This window comes from Pogona vitticeps, chromosome 3, assembly GCF_051106095.1.
Source record: "Pogona vitticeps strain Pit_001003342236 chromosome 3, PviZW2.1, whole genome shotgun sequence".
NCBI lineage: Eukaryota > Metazoa > Chordata > Lepidosauria > Squamata > Agamidae > Pogona > Pogona vitticeps.
This window is the reverse complement of record NC_135785.1, coordinates 74192466-74207113: the sequence shown is the minus strand read 5'-3', so window position 1 is coordinate 74207113 and position 14648 is coordinate 74192466. Positions and strand designations below refer to the sequence as shown.

The 14648-nt window shown below is 38.4% G+C and overlaps 1 protein-coding gene across 2 annotated transcripts in view; it reads right to left on the bottom strand.

Moving 5' to 3' along the window:
• The window catches only part of DOCK1 (dedicator of cytokinesis 1), a 489282-nt gene that overhangs the window by 37178 nt on the left and 437456 nt on the right, over positions 1 to 14648 (bottom strand). For both annotated transcript variants that reach the window (XM_078391202.1, XM_020791492.3), the window contains exons 45-48: positions 14404 to 14580; positions 11102 to 11185; positions 6518 to 6655; positions 9 to 154 (exon numbers count right to left, since the gene is read on the bottom strand). In XM_078391202.1, coding sequence (XP_078247328.1) covers positions 9 to 154; positions 6518 to 6655; positions 11102 to 11185; positions 14404 to 14580 — 545 coding nt within the window. The remainder of the gene's footprint in view (positions 1 to 8; positions 155 to 6517; positions 6656 to 11101; positions 11186 to 14403; positions 14581 to 14648) is intronic.

The window sequence follows — 14648 nt, the reverse complement described above, 5'->3', positions numbered from 1 at the left end:
ATACCTACCCATCAGAGCCAGGTCTAGAAGGAGCACTGTCAGAGGAGACTGAGGAAATTGAAGCAATAGAGAGAGGCCTTGAAGATGAAGGCATTGTGAATGATCTAACCATAGACCTCGGCCGACTGCCCCGTCTATCTTCCACACTTGAAGGCTACAATAAGATCAAATATCCTTTTGTTACTGCATAGTAACCACATATCTGAATGTAATGTATTGTATAAGCCTATCATTACAAAAGGATGTGATATTTAAGTCATACACACTTAGGCTCCTTTTTTTCAAACTTTTTTTCTCTTGAGGAAAGGTATTTAAATTACTTTTATATTAATGAAGCCCACAACATTTTTATGGTCTATTCCCCACAAACATACAGCTATAGTTATCATTCAAGCAATTAATATAATTCAGAAGGACAAAAATTTAAGAAAAACATGTTAGTACTGTGGTGTGTACATCTAATTTCAGAGAGAAACATGTAGATGAGATAACAACATCCAATATGTTTCTTTAATGCCTGTAGATTTTGCATTTTGCATATTTTTGCAAGGTTTATTAGTTAATAAGAAGTGATTTATGCATAACATAATTGAACTCCTCAACAAAAATAGTAGTCCCATGCTGTTTGATTACAGATGTATTTTCTACTCTGTCAACCAGTAAGGATGGTGGCATTGAATGAGACAAACAGAAGTGATATAAGACATTGGTTCTGACAAGTCGTCTACACACATTGAGAATTATAAGACCTGAGCATGGCTTACCTGGCCATATACAAACCACTATAATAAAACATCCACTGGAAAATCCACTGGGCAAGTTAGGTATAATCTAAACCAAATCCCTTCACAGTGGAAGTGAAGAACAGATTTAAGGAACTCAATTTGTTGGACAGACAGCCTGAAGAACTATGGATGGAAGGCCGTAACATTGTACGGGAGGCAGCAACAAAAACCATCCCAAAGAAAAGGAAATGCAAGAAAGCAAAGTGGCTGTCCAACGAGACCTTACAAATAGCAGAGAAGAGAAGGGAAACAAAATGCAAGGGAGATAGGGAAAGTTACAGAAAATTGAATGCAGACTTCCAAACAATAGCAAGGAGAGACAAGAGGGCCTTCTTAAATGAACAGTGCAAAGAAATAGAGGAAAATCACAGAAAAGGGAAAACCAGAGATATGTTCAAGAAAATTGGAGATATTAAAGGAACATTTTGTGCAAAGATGGACATGATAAAAGACAAAAATGGGAGGGACCTAATGGAAGCAGAAGACATCAAGAAGACGTGGCAAGAATACACAGAGGAATTATACCAGAAAGATCTGGATGTCCCAGACACCCCAGATAGTGTGGTTGCTGACCCTAACCCAGACATCGTGGAGAGTGAAGTCAAGTGGGTCTTAGAAAGCATGGCTAACAACAAGGCCAGTGGAGGTGATGGCATTCCAGTCAAACTTTTTAAAATCTTAAAAGACGATGCTGTTAAGGTGCTATACCCAATATGCCAGCAAGTTTGGAAAACTCAGCAGTGGCCAAAGGATTGGAAAAGATCAGTCTACATCCCAATCCCAAAGAAGGGCAGTGCCAAAGAATGCTCCAACTACCGTACAATTGCACTCATTTCGCACACTAGCAAAGTTATGCCCCAAATCATACAAGGCAGGCTTCAGCAGTATGTGGACCGAGAACTCCCAGAAGTAGAAGCTGGATTCCGAAGGGGCAGAGGAACTAGAGACCAAATTGCAAACATGTGCTGGATTATAGAAAAAGCCAGAGAGTTCCAGAAAAACATCTACTTCTGCTTCATTGACTACGCAAAAGCCTTTGACTGTGTGGACCACAGCAATCTATGGCAAGTTCTTAAAGAAATGGGAGTGCCTGACCATCTTATCTATCTCCTCAGAAATCTATATGTGGGACAGGAAGCAACAGTTAGAACTGGATATGGAACAACTGATTGGTTCAAAATTGGGAAAGGAGTATGATAAGGCTGTATATTGTTTCCCTGATTATTTAACTTATATGAAGAATACATCATACGAAAGGCTGGACTGGAGGAATCCCAAATCGGAATTAAGATTTCCAGAAAGAAATATCAAAAACCTCAGATATGCAGATGATACCACTCTGATGGCATAAAGTGAGGAGGACCTAAAGAACTTAATGAGGGTGAAAGAGGAGAGCACAAAAAAAAAGGTCTGAAGCTCAACGTCGAAAAAAACTAAGATCATGGGTACTAGTCCCATCACCTCCTGGCAAATAGATGGGGAAGATATGGAGGCAGTGACAGATTTTACTTTCTTGGGCTCCATGATCACTGCAGATGGGGACAACGTCCAAAAAAATAAAATACACCTGCTTCTTGGGAGGAAAGCGATGACAAACCTTGACAGCATCTTAAAAAGCAGAGACATCACCTTGCCAACAAAAGTCCAAATAGTCAAAGCAGTGATGTATGGAAGTGAGAGCTGGACCATAAAAAAGGCTGACCGCTGAAGAATTGATGCTTTTGAATTGTGGTGTTGGAGGAGACTCTTGAGAGCAGACTCTTGAGGAGACTCTTGAGAGTCCCCTGGACTGCAAAGACAACAAACCAATCCATTCTGAAGGAAATCAACCCTGAGTGCTCACTGGAAGGACAGATCCTGAAGCTGAGGCTCCAATACTTTGGCCATCTCATGAGAAGAGAAGACTCCCTGGAAAAGACCCTGATGTTGGGAAAGCGTGAAGGCAAGAGGAGAAGGGGACGACAGAGGACGAGATGGTTGGACAGGGTCACCAAAGCTACTAACATCAATTTGACCAAACTCTGGGAGGCAGTGGAAGACAGGAGGGCCTGGCATGCTCTGGTCCATGGGATCACAAAGAGTCGGATACGACTTAACAACTAAACAAAATAATAAAACAAGTGACATGCATGTGTGACACTATCTCTCTTCTTATGGAAAGTGTATTATCAACTAGGCAATTTTATCAACTGAACCAATTTTTCCCTTAGCATTTTATCCTTTATTAAGGAATTCCATTTGGCTATTCATGACCTCACCAAAATATTTTTGAATGGGAGGAAATAAATACTCCATGGATATGAAAAACTGAGTATCAGTTATTGTTTGTATCACACGGTGTTTGACTTATGATGCAGGGGCAGAAAGAGGCATTCCCTTTTTTGATAACGTCTTCAGCTTATTGCTTCTGTGAAAACTGGGGATTCATGAGGTAGCTACAAATGGAGCAACAATCCTAATGGTTCAATCCATACTATTCATCCTCATCCCTCCGTAGATTATTCTCTAATAATGTTTCAACTTTATTATAAAGTGAAGTGGCCCAAAGAAACCATACAAGTTGTCCATGCAAAGTTCCAATGCACCAGACACTAATGGTAAGAACTGTACTTGAAAAATGGAACAATATTGTACTGTATGCTGTTGCCCCTGAGGAATACTTGCAATAGTCTCTTTTCATTTGTCTCCTGACATTAGTTTAAAACATGTAACCATCTGAGGAAAAGAAATCGAGGGAAAAAAGTTGAAAAATGGACATGAAAAATCAATTTCAGTGTTACATGTTATTCTTCAAAGAATGTTTTTGTTTTATTCTTCCCATATATCAGATTTGGCCCAAACAATTCTAGAGTTTATCCCTTTACTCTCTATCATTAAAATTTAGGAGCCATTAAAGATTGTAAGGCCCTGGAGCTAATGTTATTTTAAATCTCTCTCTTTACTTATTCTAACATCCTCTACTCCTACATGACATCATACAAATGTCTTAGGAGCATATAAGAGTATTTGTATACTCCTAGTCAAGGCCCACTTCCACAAAAGCAACATGATGTTAACACAGGTAGGGCACTAATAAGCATTATTTTTATTTAAGCCTCAGGCGATTAACTGCAAATAGTTTATGCAGCTAATTTCTGTTATTTCCCTTTTAAGGCAAGTAAATCAATCCCTGATGTGATGATTGATACTGTTGGGACCCATGGTGGTGTTGCCAGTATTGTTTTCTGGCATATAGGTTTGTCCCCATCTCTGTGTTTTGTTGCCTGCTGCATGTCAGTTACTGTTGTGGGTGGTGGTAGGGAGAGATGTCAAACAAGGACAAGTCAGCCTGCTAAAGGGAAAGTATTGTTGTCCAGAGCAGACTCTCAGTACGTATTCTTATTTGTGTGCTATAGGTGACTGCTAACAATGTACTCTCATCTTCTCTATTTATCCTGTTGCAAATTATTTCTGGGTACTAATATGGTTTTGTAAATTTGCTTTCCCACCATGTTTTGTGGGTATTGCGGTTTAAGAAATGCCTGCTGTATTTCTATGAGTTTTGCTCGACAATTCTGGTCAAATCCAGTTATATGGGAAAGCTTGACTGCACACAATGAACTTGGTGGTGTGTTCTCAATAGAACCTGGAGACATATAAGTATGTGAAATAGCTGGTGGATGTCTGATATAACATAGTGCTGGTTTGTCCCCTTTGTAGTTTACCCTAGTATTCAAAAAGAGTACTGTACTTATTGTGTGGACTGGTCCAGGCTTAGGTTGATGGAAGGATACAAGTTGTTGAAAGCCTGCTAGAATTTCTCCAGCAATTCTTTACTATGAGTCCATGCCATCAATGAATCTCAGACAGAGGAGAAGTTTCTGGGCACAGCAACCAAGGAAACATTGTTCCAGGGCAGCCATAAATATATCTGCATACTGTGGAGCCATACTAGTGCCAATAGCTCTGCCACTGATCTGGAGTGACATGTTATTGCCAAAGGTGAGATATTTATATGTAAGTATAAGGATGCATAGGTTAGTAGCCAGATTTACCATGGCCTCTATGGGGATTTTGGGTGGCTGTAGATCATACTTGTGAAGAATACTGCTGTAAAGTGTATGTATATCCATGGTGGCCAGGACAGTGTCCTCTGAAAGACTGGATGGATGGTAGTTTGCTTAGAAGTTGATTCTACCTCTTAGGTAGCTGGTATGTTAGAGGTACTGTATATGGTTTGAGGACAAGGTCCATGTATCCAGACACCCCAGCGGTGATGGTACCATATAATTATTCTCTTTGAAGGTGCTTGGGAAGACATTAGTGAAACTTAAGGAATTTCTGAATGTTGGCTTGGACACAAGTTGTACAAACCACAGAAAACATCTCTCAGGAATGACAGGAAGTCTTGCTATTTTGCCCAGTTTCAGCATTCATGCATGATTTGTATAGTTAATAAAGACTGAAAAATCTGCTCCTTTGTGTGGGACCAAATATAGAACATATGTCACTGTGACAAAATGCAAAGAACAGCACTGAGATTGTATACTAAAGATTTACAAGTTATATATTTTCAGAGAACTTTTAAATTGCATATTTACATACACTTGTTTTGTGGTAATAAGTGAAGGGAGGGACTAAATTATACATGAGTACTGCCATTGTTTTTGTTTTGTTTTGTTTTGTTTGGTCCCTTCTTATTCTATTTCAAATTTGTGCGTATACTAAGGAAAGTGTCCACTTATAGAAAGGCTTACTAACAGTCAAACGATGCTTCATTTTTAATACAGTACTGTTATGCATCTTCACTGAAAGTTAATTCATTTGTCCCACAAGCATATATTACCAAGTTTATAACCCAATTTAACAATTAGTAATCTACTTTTTTTTTCAACAAAAAGTAGTATTATTTTAAGGGGCAGGGAGGATTGACCTCTCACTAAGTATATCCGTAAGTGCATACTGTCCTGATCCAATGGCAGTCCATTCACTGCCACTGAACAGACCCAAAATAAATGGCATGTGCATCCAAATGCATAATCTATAGAAAATTCTTTGTATATCAAACATATGGTCATGCATCCAAATGAAAACCCAACTACACTGAAAGTAAAGCAGTGGTGACCCATCACCTACATTTACATGACCATTTGAATCCAGATGCTGTCTATACACACTGCAGTTTCAACAGAATACCCATTAAGATGTGATGTGTATCCCGAATGACACCATTGATATAGGCAACCAACAGGATAGTCATGAATCAGACTTGTGTTTAACAGCAATGATCAAAGATCAGGTGTAACCAACATCCCCTCTAATTGTCCACCAGCACTGGGTTCACAGGATTCCAGCTGTGGCCAGAACCAGATGGGCAGCAGGTGCATGGCACCAATGCAGCACTGCATGCTTGTTCACCTGTGCAGCTTAGAGGAAAAGCTGGCTGCAACTGCATTTTTATTATTTTTAAATGCACTTTAAAGCAAAATTATTGTCCAGAGCCTGGCTTTGGAGGACATATTATAATTTTCCTTAGATTCTTGTGGACTGTAAAGGCTGAATCCTTCAGAAGATACCAGATACCATTTGAGAATTCTATTGCATTTCGTGCTGAAACAGTTTTAAGGGAAAGCGGAATCTCACTCCTCCCCACATGATAATACAAATCTCCTATGTAGAATACATGGAACATAATCCCATGTAATTTTAGCCCTTAAACTGAAACTTTAAAAAAGAAAAAAATGTTTCCTTACAAGAGTTCTGATGCCATATTGCTTTTCAACTTTTTCTTTCAGTTGTTTAAAACAGGCTTCCATCCTCTCGTGAAATGGCCTTAGTGCTTCTGTTACTTTATCTCCATGGATTCGGATACCTTCAGCTAGGAAAGGAATCTGAAAAAGGCAATCATACTTTTTAGTGAATCTTCTGGTGGTTGTTAAAAAAGGAACAAGTGAGAATTCCCCTTTAATTATACATACAAAAGCTTTCATAATACCTGAAAAAACTGATCAATAAAATGCACAATCTCACTGCTGCTGTAAGTGTCTCTTAGGGCAAAATGAGTTCGTGCATGTGATAGGGCAGTTGTTTTTATTTATGAAGTTATTCTGCAAACCCTTCCTATTTAAAGTGTGGGCCTGTTCTTATGCAGTGTTAGTGTTTTAAAAGAGATGGTGTCCTCGTGAGTCAAGACACACACCTAAATTCATCAGGATGGATAAACATTCCATCTACATGATGCTCAAAAGAATACCAAGGCATGTGATGCATTAAATTAGCATGCCGATGAATGCTGACTACACTATTAATGTCTTCAAGAGAGAAAACTGTAAAGATATAAACCCTGCATTTGGTTTAACAAATGCTATTTACAACCCTTTGTGCCAACCTGAGAAAACAAAATAGCAGATTAGTCTCTGTTCACAACAGTGTTTGTTAAGAAAATATAGAGACCTATTTGCTAAAAGCCATTACGTCTATTCCAAAATTAGTTTTTGAGGATTTTAGCACAGGGGAGACAGGGAAGAGAGACAGCAAAATTAATTTTATTTTATAATTGAAAATAATCATTTATGTGCAAGTCTGCTGTCACAAAATATCCATACCAAGGTAAGATTACATAGTTAACTCATAGTGTGAAAATGTATCTGCCTTTTAATATGTTTTAAGAAAGGCATTCCATTTCCAAAATCATTCTCTTTCTCTGTCTCTCTCTCTCTCTTAATCTGAAGGATGTGGATGGTGAAATTCTTTCTGAAGCTACATGATTTTAGAGGTTGATATTTTTCTTCACAGTGATCAAGCTAAGAGGCTTCTTAATAATTCATAGTTAAACCACAATACTGATTAAAACCAAAATGTTTCCCTTAATAACACTGTACAGTCCTCAGAATGAGAAAATGTACAAGTAGAGAAGTCAAGAAATATACAACTAGAGATGGGTACAAAAAAGGTGATTCATTTTGATCCATTATTCGTCAAGGTTACTGGATCAACGAATACAAATATATGAATATTCTTTGACGAATCAACAAACTGATCTGTCGATTCATCTGCACTTTAAACGGCCACAACACTGGCCCCCAACCACTTAGAAACAACAAATTTGCAGGGAAGCTTCCTCAGACACTTTTCTACAATTCCTGAAATTTGAACATTGGATCACAGACCCCCAAGTTATATAGTCACAAAGAGGACCCCCTGGGAAAGCTCCCCCGAGGTACGTAGAGACTCCAGAATCACAACGGAGCTTCCTATGTATTTTCCTAACATGCCTGCCAACTTTGATGAAGATTGAGTTATTCACCTACAAATTGCCCCCCAGGAGAGTTTACCACATGGCACAGAAGCCCATTCTGCCTACTGGCCGCTGATCAGCTGATCAGAAGCCAATAGCCAGCCACCATCATATACAGCCAGCCACCCCAACAGCCTACCCCCACACCCTCTTCCTTTCCCTACCTTAGCCCCCATCCCACTCCCACCAACACCCCCTTACCTTAATAGCTGCTACTGAGGTCTCCATCAGGTCTTTACAGCCATGGCGTGTAAAAAGGGAGACTGGCTGCTCTTTGCAAAGATAGTGGCTGCAGCTTAATTTAGGGTAGGGAAGCTCAGTTGCCATCTTTGCAAAGGGCAGGCTGGATTCCCTTAAGGCAGGCTAAGGAAATCCAGGCTGCTCTTTGCAAATATGGCAGCTGCAGCATCCCTAACCTAAATTAAGCTGCAGCCGCCATCTTTGCAAAGGGCAGCCAGTCTCCATTTTTATATGCATAGTTATAAGGCCAGAAGACCTCAGCAGCAGAAATTAAGGTAAGAGGATGTCAGTGGGGGTGTGGTGGAATGGGGCCTAAGGTAGGGAAAGGAAGGGGTGGGGGTAGGCTGTGGTATTGGGTGGCTGTGTGTGGGGGTGGCTGCCTTTCTGCCGCCGATCAGCTGAGGTAGGCAGAATGGTGTTTTGTTTTTGTTTTTTTATACGAAGGACAAATAAAAATGGATAAATATTCATCCCTTCGTATTTACTAGGCACACAGCTGCTGCTTCACTTGGCACTTTTCAGGAAAAGACTAAATAAACACAATATTTCAACTATAGCCAGAGTTATTTAACGCTCATAGGAATATGTCCTTTGTCAATACAAAAAATAAACTTTAAAACTGCCACATTCTTTTGGCTTTACTTTGGATTAACAGAACATAGTTCTTAATCTGTAACAAAAACAATGTCTAATCATTCCCTAATGGCAATAAAATAAAAAGTGCTATACTTAATTTTTCTTTCTTTCTGAGGTAACGGGAAAGGAACTAGCATGTGATGCTAATCCAAAAGCTACTACCGGACATAGTAGCTTTCAGTTTAGTAGCTCATGCCAGCTTCTGTGAATGAATAAGGAGTTTTCTCTGATCTGTCAGTCCTATGCTAAAAGTCCTATATATGTATTTGATGTAGAGTGGTGAGCAGTTTAGCATAATACTAGAAGAGTCAAGAGCAAATGTCACTGGACCTTCATATATTCAGCATACCACCATATCACCTATTTAGTTTCACATAGTGTGTAGTGATACTCAAATGATTTCTCATGTAGGGTATCCTTTATCAGCATAACGCTATTTGCCCTTGCTTTTAAGCAAACATGTAAACAGGACTGAAGGGAATGTGTAACTTGATATTGAGAGGAAAAGATCATGGAATTTAAAAATGTATATTTGATGAAGCCAGGACAATGTCTAGCAAAGTAGCTAAACTACTAAATCATATATAGTACCAGTATGTTAGCATTCAGAGTTCAAGCAAGCACAGCACAGAAAACTTTAAAATAATACCAAGGTCTGATAGAGTCTCTCATTCTGGAACAAGAGAGCAGGTGTTATTCCTAAGCAGGTGAGGAGTTCAAACAAGTCAGCCAGAGAAAATTCCAGAAATTTTCCAGAAAAATTCCAAAGAAGATTCCAGAAAATCAACATGTTTTGACGTTGTGGGACAAATAAAATGATTTCCAGAAAGGTTTAGTTTCAGCCACCCTGGTTTAACATTTTTTTCAAAGCATTGCTGCAACTTCCTAGTCACAGAAGTTTTAGAAAAATGTTTGTTCCTATTAATCTGGCTGGTTTATGCTTTTTAGCTCTGAGCAAGCAAACCTGGAAATACACAAGAGATGTGAAAATGATGTGCATTAAAATAAATCCAAGTGTACTGTTAATATGCAGCCTTGCAATAATGTGTATATTTTCCTAGCAAACTAATTCTCTTTTGGGATAATAGTATGTCCATGAGTACCATTAAAATTCATTTTTAACATAGTTATTAGGAGTAGTGACACAGTGCTGACATTAACTTACTCTCGTGGGAATAAATTATTTTTCTCTGTAGGACTGATAACTCCTAAAATTCAATCTGTTTATGGGGGGGGGGGAATCAACAGAATTTCAGGAGACCATACTAGTTTTTGTTTAGCAATACTTCTATGGTCTGTAGAGGATTTCTGAATATTATATCTTAGCTTCCTTTGGTATCCAAAATATAGGTCTTGAAAATTTAAATTATTCCTCTTAGAAGGAGAACAGAACTGAATATAAACCAATGTAGTAGCATTTTTAAGCAGTCAGTCACATCTGTGAAATGCATCATAAAATTATCCAGAGGCCAAACATACAATATTTACATCTAACTATGCAACAGATGCTAGAATGAGCATCCTGTACTCCCTCCCCCATACTTTTGCCATTTGAAAGAAATAAGAACAGTCCTTTGAAAAGGTGGTTTTACTGTAGAAAAATGCAGAATGCTAATGATTCATGAAGAATATTGCACAATCGTTGTTGTGGGTTTTTCGGGACACAATTTTCCTTAATTAATCAAATTTTCCTCTACAATTTTGTAAAATGGACAATTAATGACAGGAATTTTCACATAATTTTTCCTTTCTTATCTAAAGTTAAGCTGATTCATACAAGGTTTTCATTGCTATTCAACTGCAACTACCTGTTAATGACAGCATTATAAATACAATGGACTCCTCAACACTTACTGCTCTGCATATCCTGGGATAAGGGTGTGATTACACAGCAGGAAAACTATGAATGGATCTGCTGTGAAGCCACTCCCAGGAAGTTAGGTTTCCCTGGGGTAATTCACTTCAGTCAACTACATAGCAGTCAGTATAAAAAGAGGAGGAAATAAGCCATGTTTGCAGTTTGTTAATCATTTGAATCATCTACACTACACTTGATGCCTGGGTCTGCTCCCCCCTTCATTTCCTCTCCTCTCCTCTCCTCCCCTTCAAAACTGACAGCAAACTCCTTTGGAATGCCCCTTGACTCTTTGACAATTTAATTTACCTGCCACGCGATTAGATCCTTTAACTTCTCAATTTTTTCATGATCTTCTGGATGGTCATACATATATTTTTCAGTAAAAAAAGCCTAAAGAAGGGAAAAAAATCTTTTATAAAATGAGTAAAATAGCTCTCACAATGGTAAGTGAAAAGTAAGTAAGTGAAAAGAAAATCACCAGACCATTTTTATCAAGATAAGAGCTTTTCAATTCGGAAGTGAGAATTGTAAGGTCTAGAATGGGATGCACTATTTTGCAATTTTTTGGCATATTATTTCTACACAGACTCTAGATTCTCATTTTTACAGAAGTAAGGTTTGTAAGCCCCCCTCCCAATTTTTAATGTAAGTGGTATGCCTAGTTTGGGAAACTGTCTTTGCTGAGAAGAAAGGCAAAAGAAGAGCCATGTTTTTCTAAAGAATGTAAGAATATCAAAGATGTTTCTTGCACTTAGACTGCTGAGGTGAAAGTGACAGGGCAGATATTTTGGCCTGCTTCAGACTGAAGCATTGTCATGTTCCCTCCATTTCCACCTTCTCTATATCATAACTTAAAGTAATTAGAGTATTGTGCTACATCTGATTAGGTGTAAGTTTGTATCACTCTTTAGCCATGAAGCTCATGGGTGGCTGTCTGAGTCATTCAAGCCATTTATTTATGTTGAACAAAATGGGGCTCAGGACAGATTCCTTTGGTACTCCAGTTATCATTCTTCTCCAGAATGACAGGAACCATTGATAAGCATTCTTTGGGTATGGCCCTTCAATCCACCTAACAGCAGTATTTGTCACAAACCTTACTGAAATGAAGATAGGTTACATCCATAGCATTCCCCTCATCTATCAAGCTTGTGACTCTATTATAAAAGAGGGTGAAAGAGATAAGATTGTCTGGGCTCATTTGGAGCTTTCACCTTTCTAACATTCTCTCTACATATACTGGCTTTTCATTTGTACTCTTCTTAATGATTTGTCCCCTTTCACTTACTATATATGCTCCCTTTAAATCTCACCTTATCTAAAGGTTTCCAGCTACCTCAGTCTCCTTAGATATCTTCCACCTTTCTTTCTTGCAAAAACAGTTTGTGAATAAGCCTTTAGTATCTTGCCCTTAAGAAACTCTCATCCATTATGAACGCCTTCTCTTTGAGCATTTCTGACCATGAAATATGACCCAGTATTTCTTTAAGTTAGGAAATGATCTTCCCTAAGGTCCAGAGTGCTTGTTATACTATTCTCAGCTTTCCATTTTCTCAATATAACAAATCTCAAGAGGATATGGTCACTTCCACCTGAGGTTCTCACTACTTACAGTTCTTCACTGGCAGTTAGGATAAAATTCAGGATAGCTGAGATGCTTGCCACTTCTTTCACCATGCAGAAAATGACATTGTCAGTAAGGCAAATGAGGAGTTTGTTGGACCTTCTGGTCTTGGCAGAGCCAGACTTTGAGCAAGTATCAGGTTGGTGGAACTCTCTCATTACTACGATCTCTCTCTTTAAATATTTGGCAATGTAATTTAGAAGAGTGTAATCCAAATTTTCAACCTGGTTAGGAATTTTGTAGAAGGCCCCACAGTGATGTCACAATTATTTGGTTTTTACTCAGTTATCTCCATCAGCATTTCTTGTTCTAGCTCATGTATTGCCCCATGGTTTTACATATACCCTTACAATGCAGCTCCTCCTTTCTTCTTGTTTAATGTATTTATTTTGAACTAGTTATAACCTTCAATCACTATATTCCTGTTATGAGTCTCATTCCACCAGGTTTCAGTCATGCCTATTACATCATATTTGCCTTCTTGAATATAGGTTCAGACTCATTTTGTTTGCTTTGCATGCTCTCTAAAAACATATGAAACCATGGATCATTCCTTCCAGGTGCTGCCTTGTCTTTTTCCCAACATCTTTACCACTATCCCAGTTTCTGATACATCTTGTTCCCAGTAGTCATTTCCCTGTCCTCTGGAGTACTGTTGCCCTCCCAGTATAGTTCAGCTTAAAGCTCTCCTGACCAAGACTTCTTTCTATACATGGAACAAACATTTGTGAAAATAAGAAAGATATATTCTGTTCCCCACGACTGGGCATGAGAAAGAAGGAAAGGGTCTGAATGGGCCCACAGTGTCTTCATCTCAGCACATTCGGTTCAAGCAACTGCTTTCATGCTGATATATTTTCCTAGAAATACATAGCTCCTCTTTTGCCTTTCATCTCAGCAAAGAAAGTTACCCGATCAGTCCACAGCACTTATATTCAGCATAGGAAGAGGGACACACTTAACAGCCCCCATTCCAGTGATTGTGAGAAGGGTAGATTGGCATTTCGCTCCTGCTTGCATATATTGTTACAAGAGCCCCATATTTGGGTGAAAACGTACCTCTTTAGAAAAGCTTTCAGGGAGCCAGGAGGCAACGGAGATGAGATCCTTAAAATATATAGTTCTTAAATAGTGTTTTAAATATATATATATACTAACTTTTCTTACTTAATTAAATTGTTTTAACTAATTGTTGGTTTAAATTTTTTTACATGCTCCCTTGAGTTCCCACTAAGGGGGAAAAGTGAGATAGAAAAACAATCAATCAATCAAACCAACAAACAATTTACGCTAGAGACGGGCATGAATTAAAAAATGAATCACCACATTCATTTAGAAAAAAATCATACGAAATAATTCATATGTTCATATTTGTACAAATCAATGCCTCTGCCAAATACGAATCAATGAATTTTTAATGAGTCTTTGATTCATTGATTAGTTTGGCTTTTAAATCCCCCCCCCCGGCACCTAGAGACATTAGAACTGCAGGTTAGATTCCAAGTTTTGTGAAGATAGGGTTTCAGATATCCCTATTATATACCCACCAAAAGGGCCCACCTAAGAACATTCCCTCCCGGCACCTAGAGACACCAAAATCGCATAGAGAATCTCCTCTACAGTCCGTCCAAGTTTGGTGAAGTTTGGGTTTCCACAAGCCAGCTGCTAAAGGGCACTTTCCGGGGGAGGGGATCCACTTTGTGGATGTCTAACTTGGATGTGTGGGGGGAAAAACAAATACATTTGTAATTTGTGATTCATTGACCTTGATGAATCAAGGATGAAAACAAATTACAATTTTTCTAATTCATGTCCATCTCTAATTTACATTGTTAAAGAAAGATCCTGGACAGTTCCTATTGAACACATTTTTTGTTGGTAATCACTTGACTTTATCATTAGATAGTTTTGGCATCTATTAGCTCTCTGTTTCTCACTTCTGGAATACTTACATAGTTACACCGAGAATATTAATTAAATGTACCTTTTCATAGTTGGTGAAGCCGCCCATGACTGCTGGATCCACAATGCCATTTAGCAGCATAGACAGAGGATTAATAGGCAGGTTTGGATCATTCAAATGCTGCTGAACCATATTGTTGATTTTATCATTTGTTAACTGCATCGTTTCAATTGCATTTTCAAGTGGACTGATTTCAACCTGAGGGATTATTAAGAAAAGCAAAATTTCAGATCAGTCATACTTACATAAATTCAACCACCTGCTGA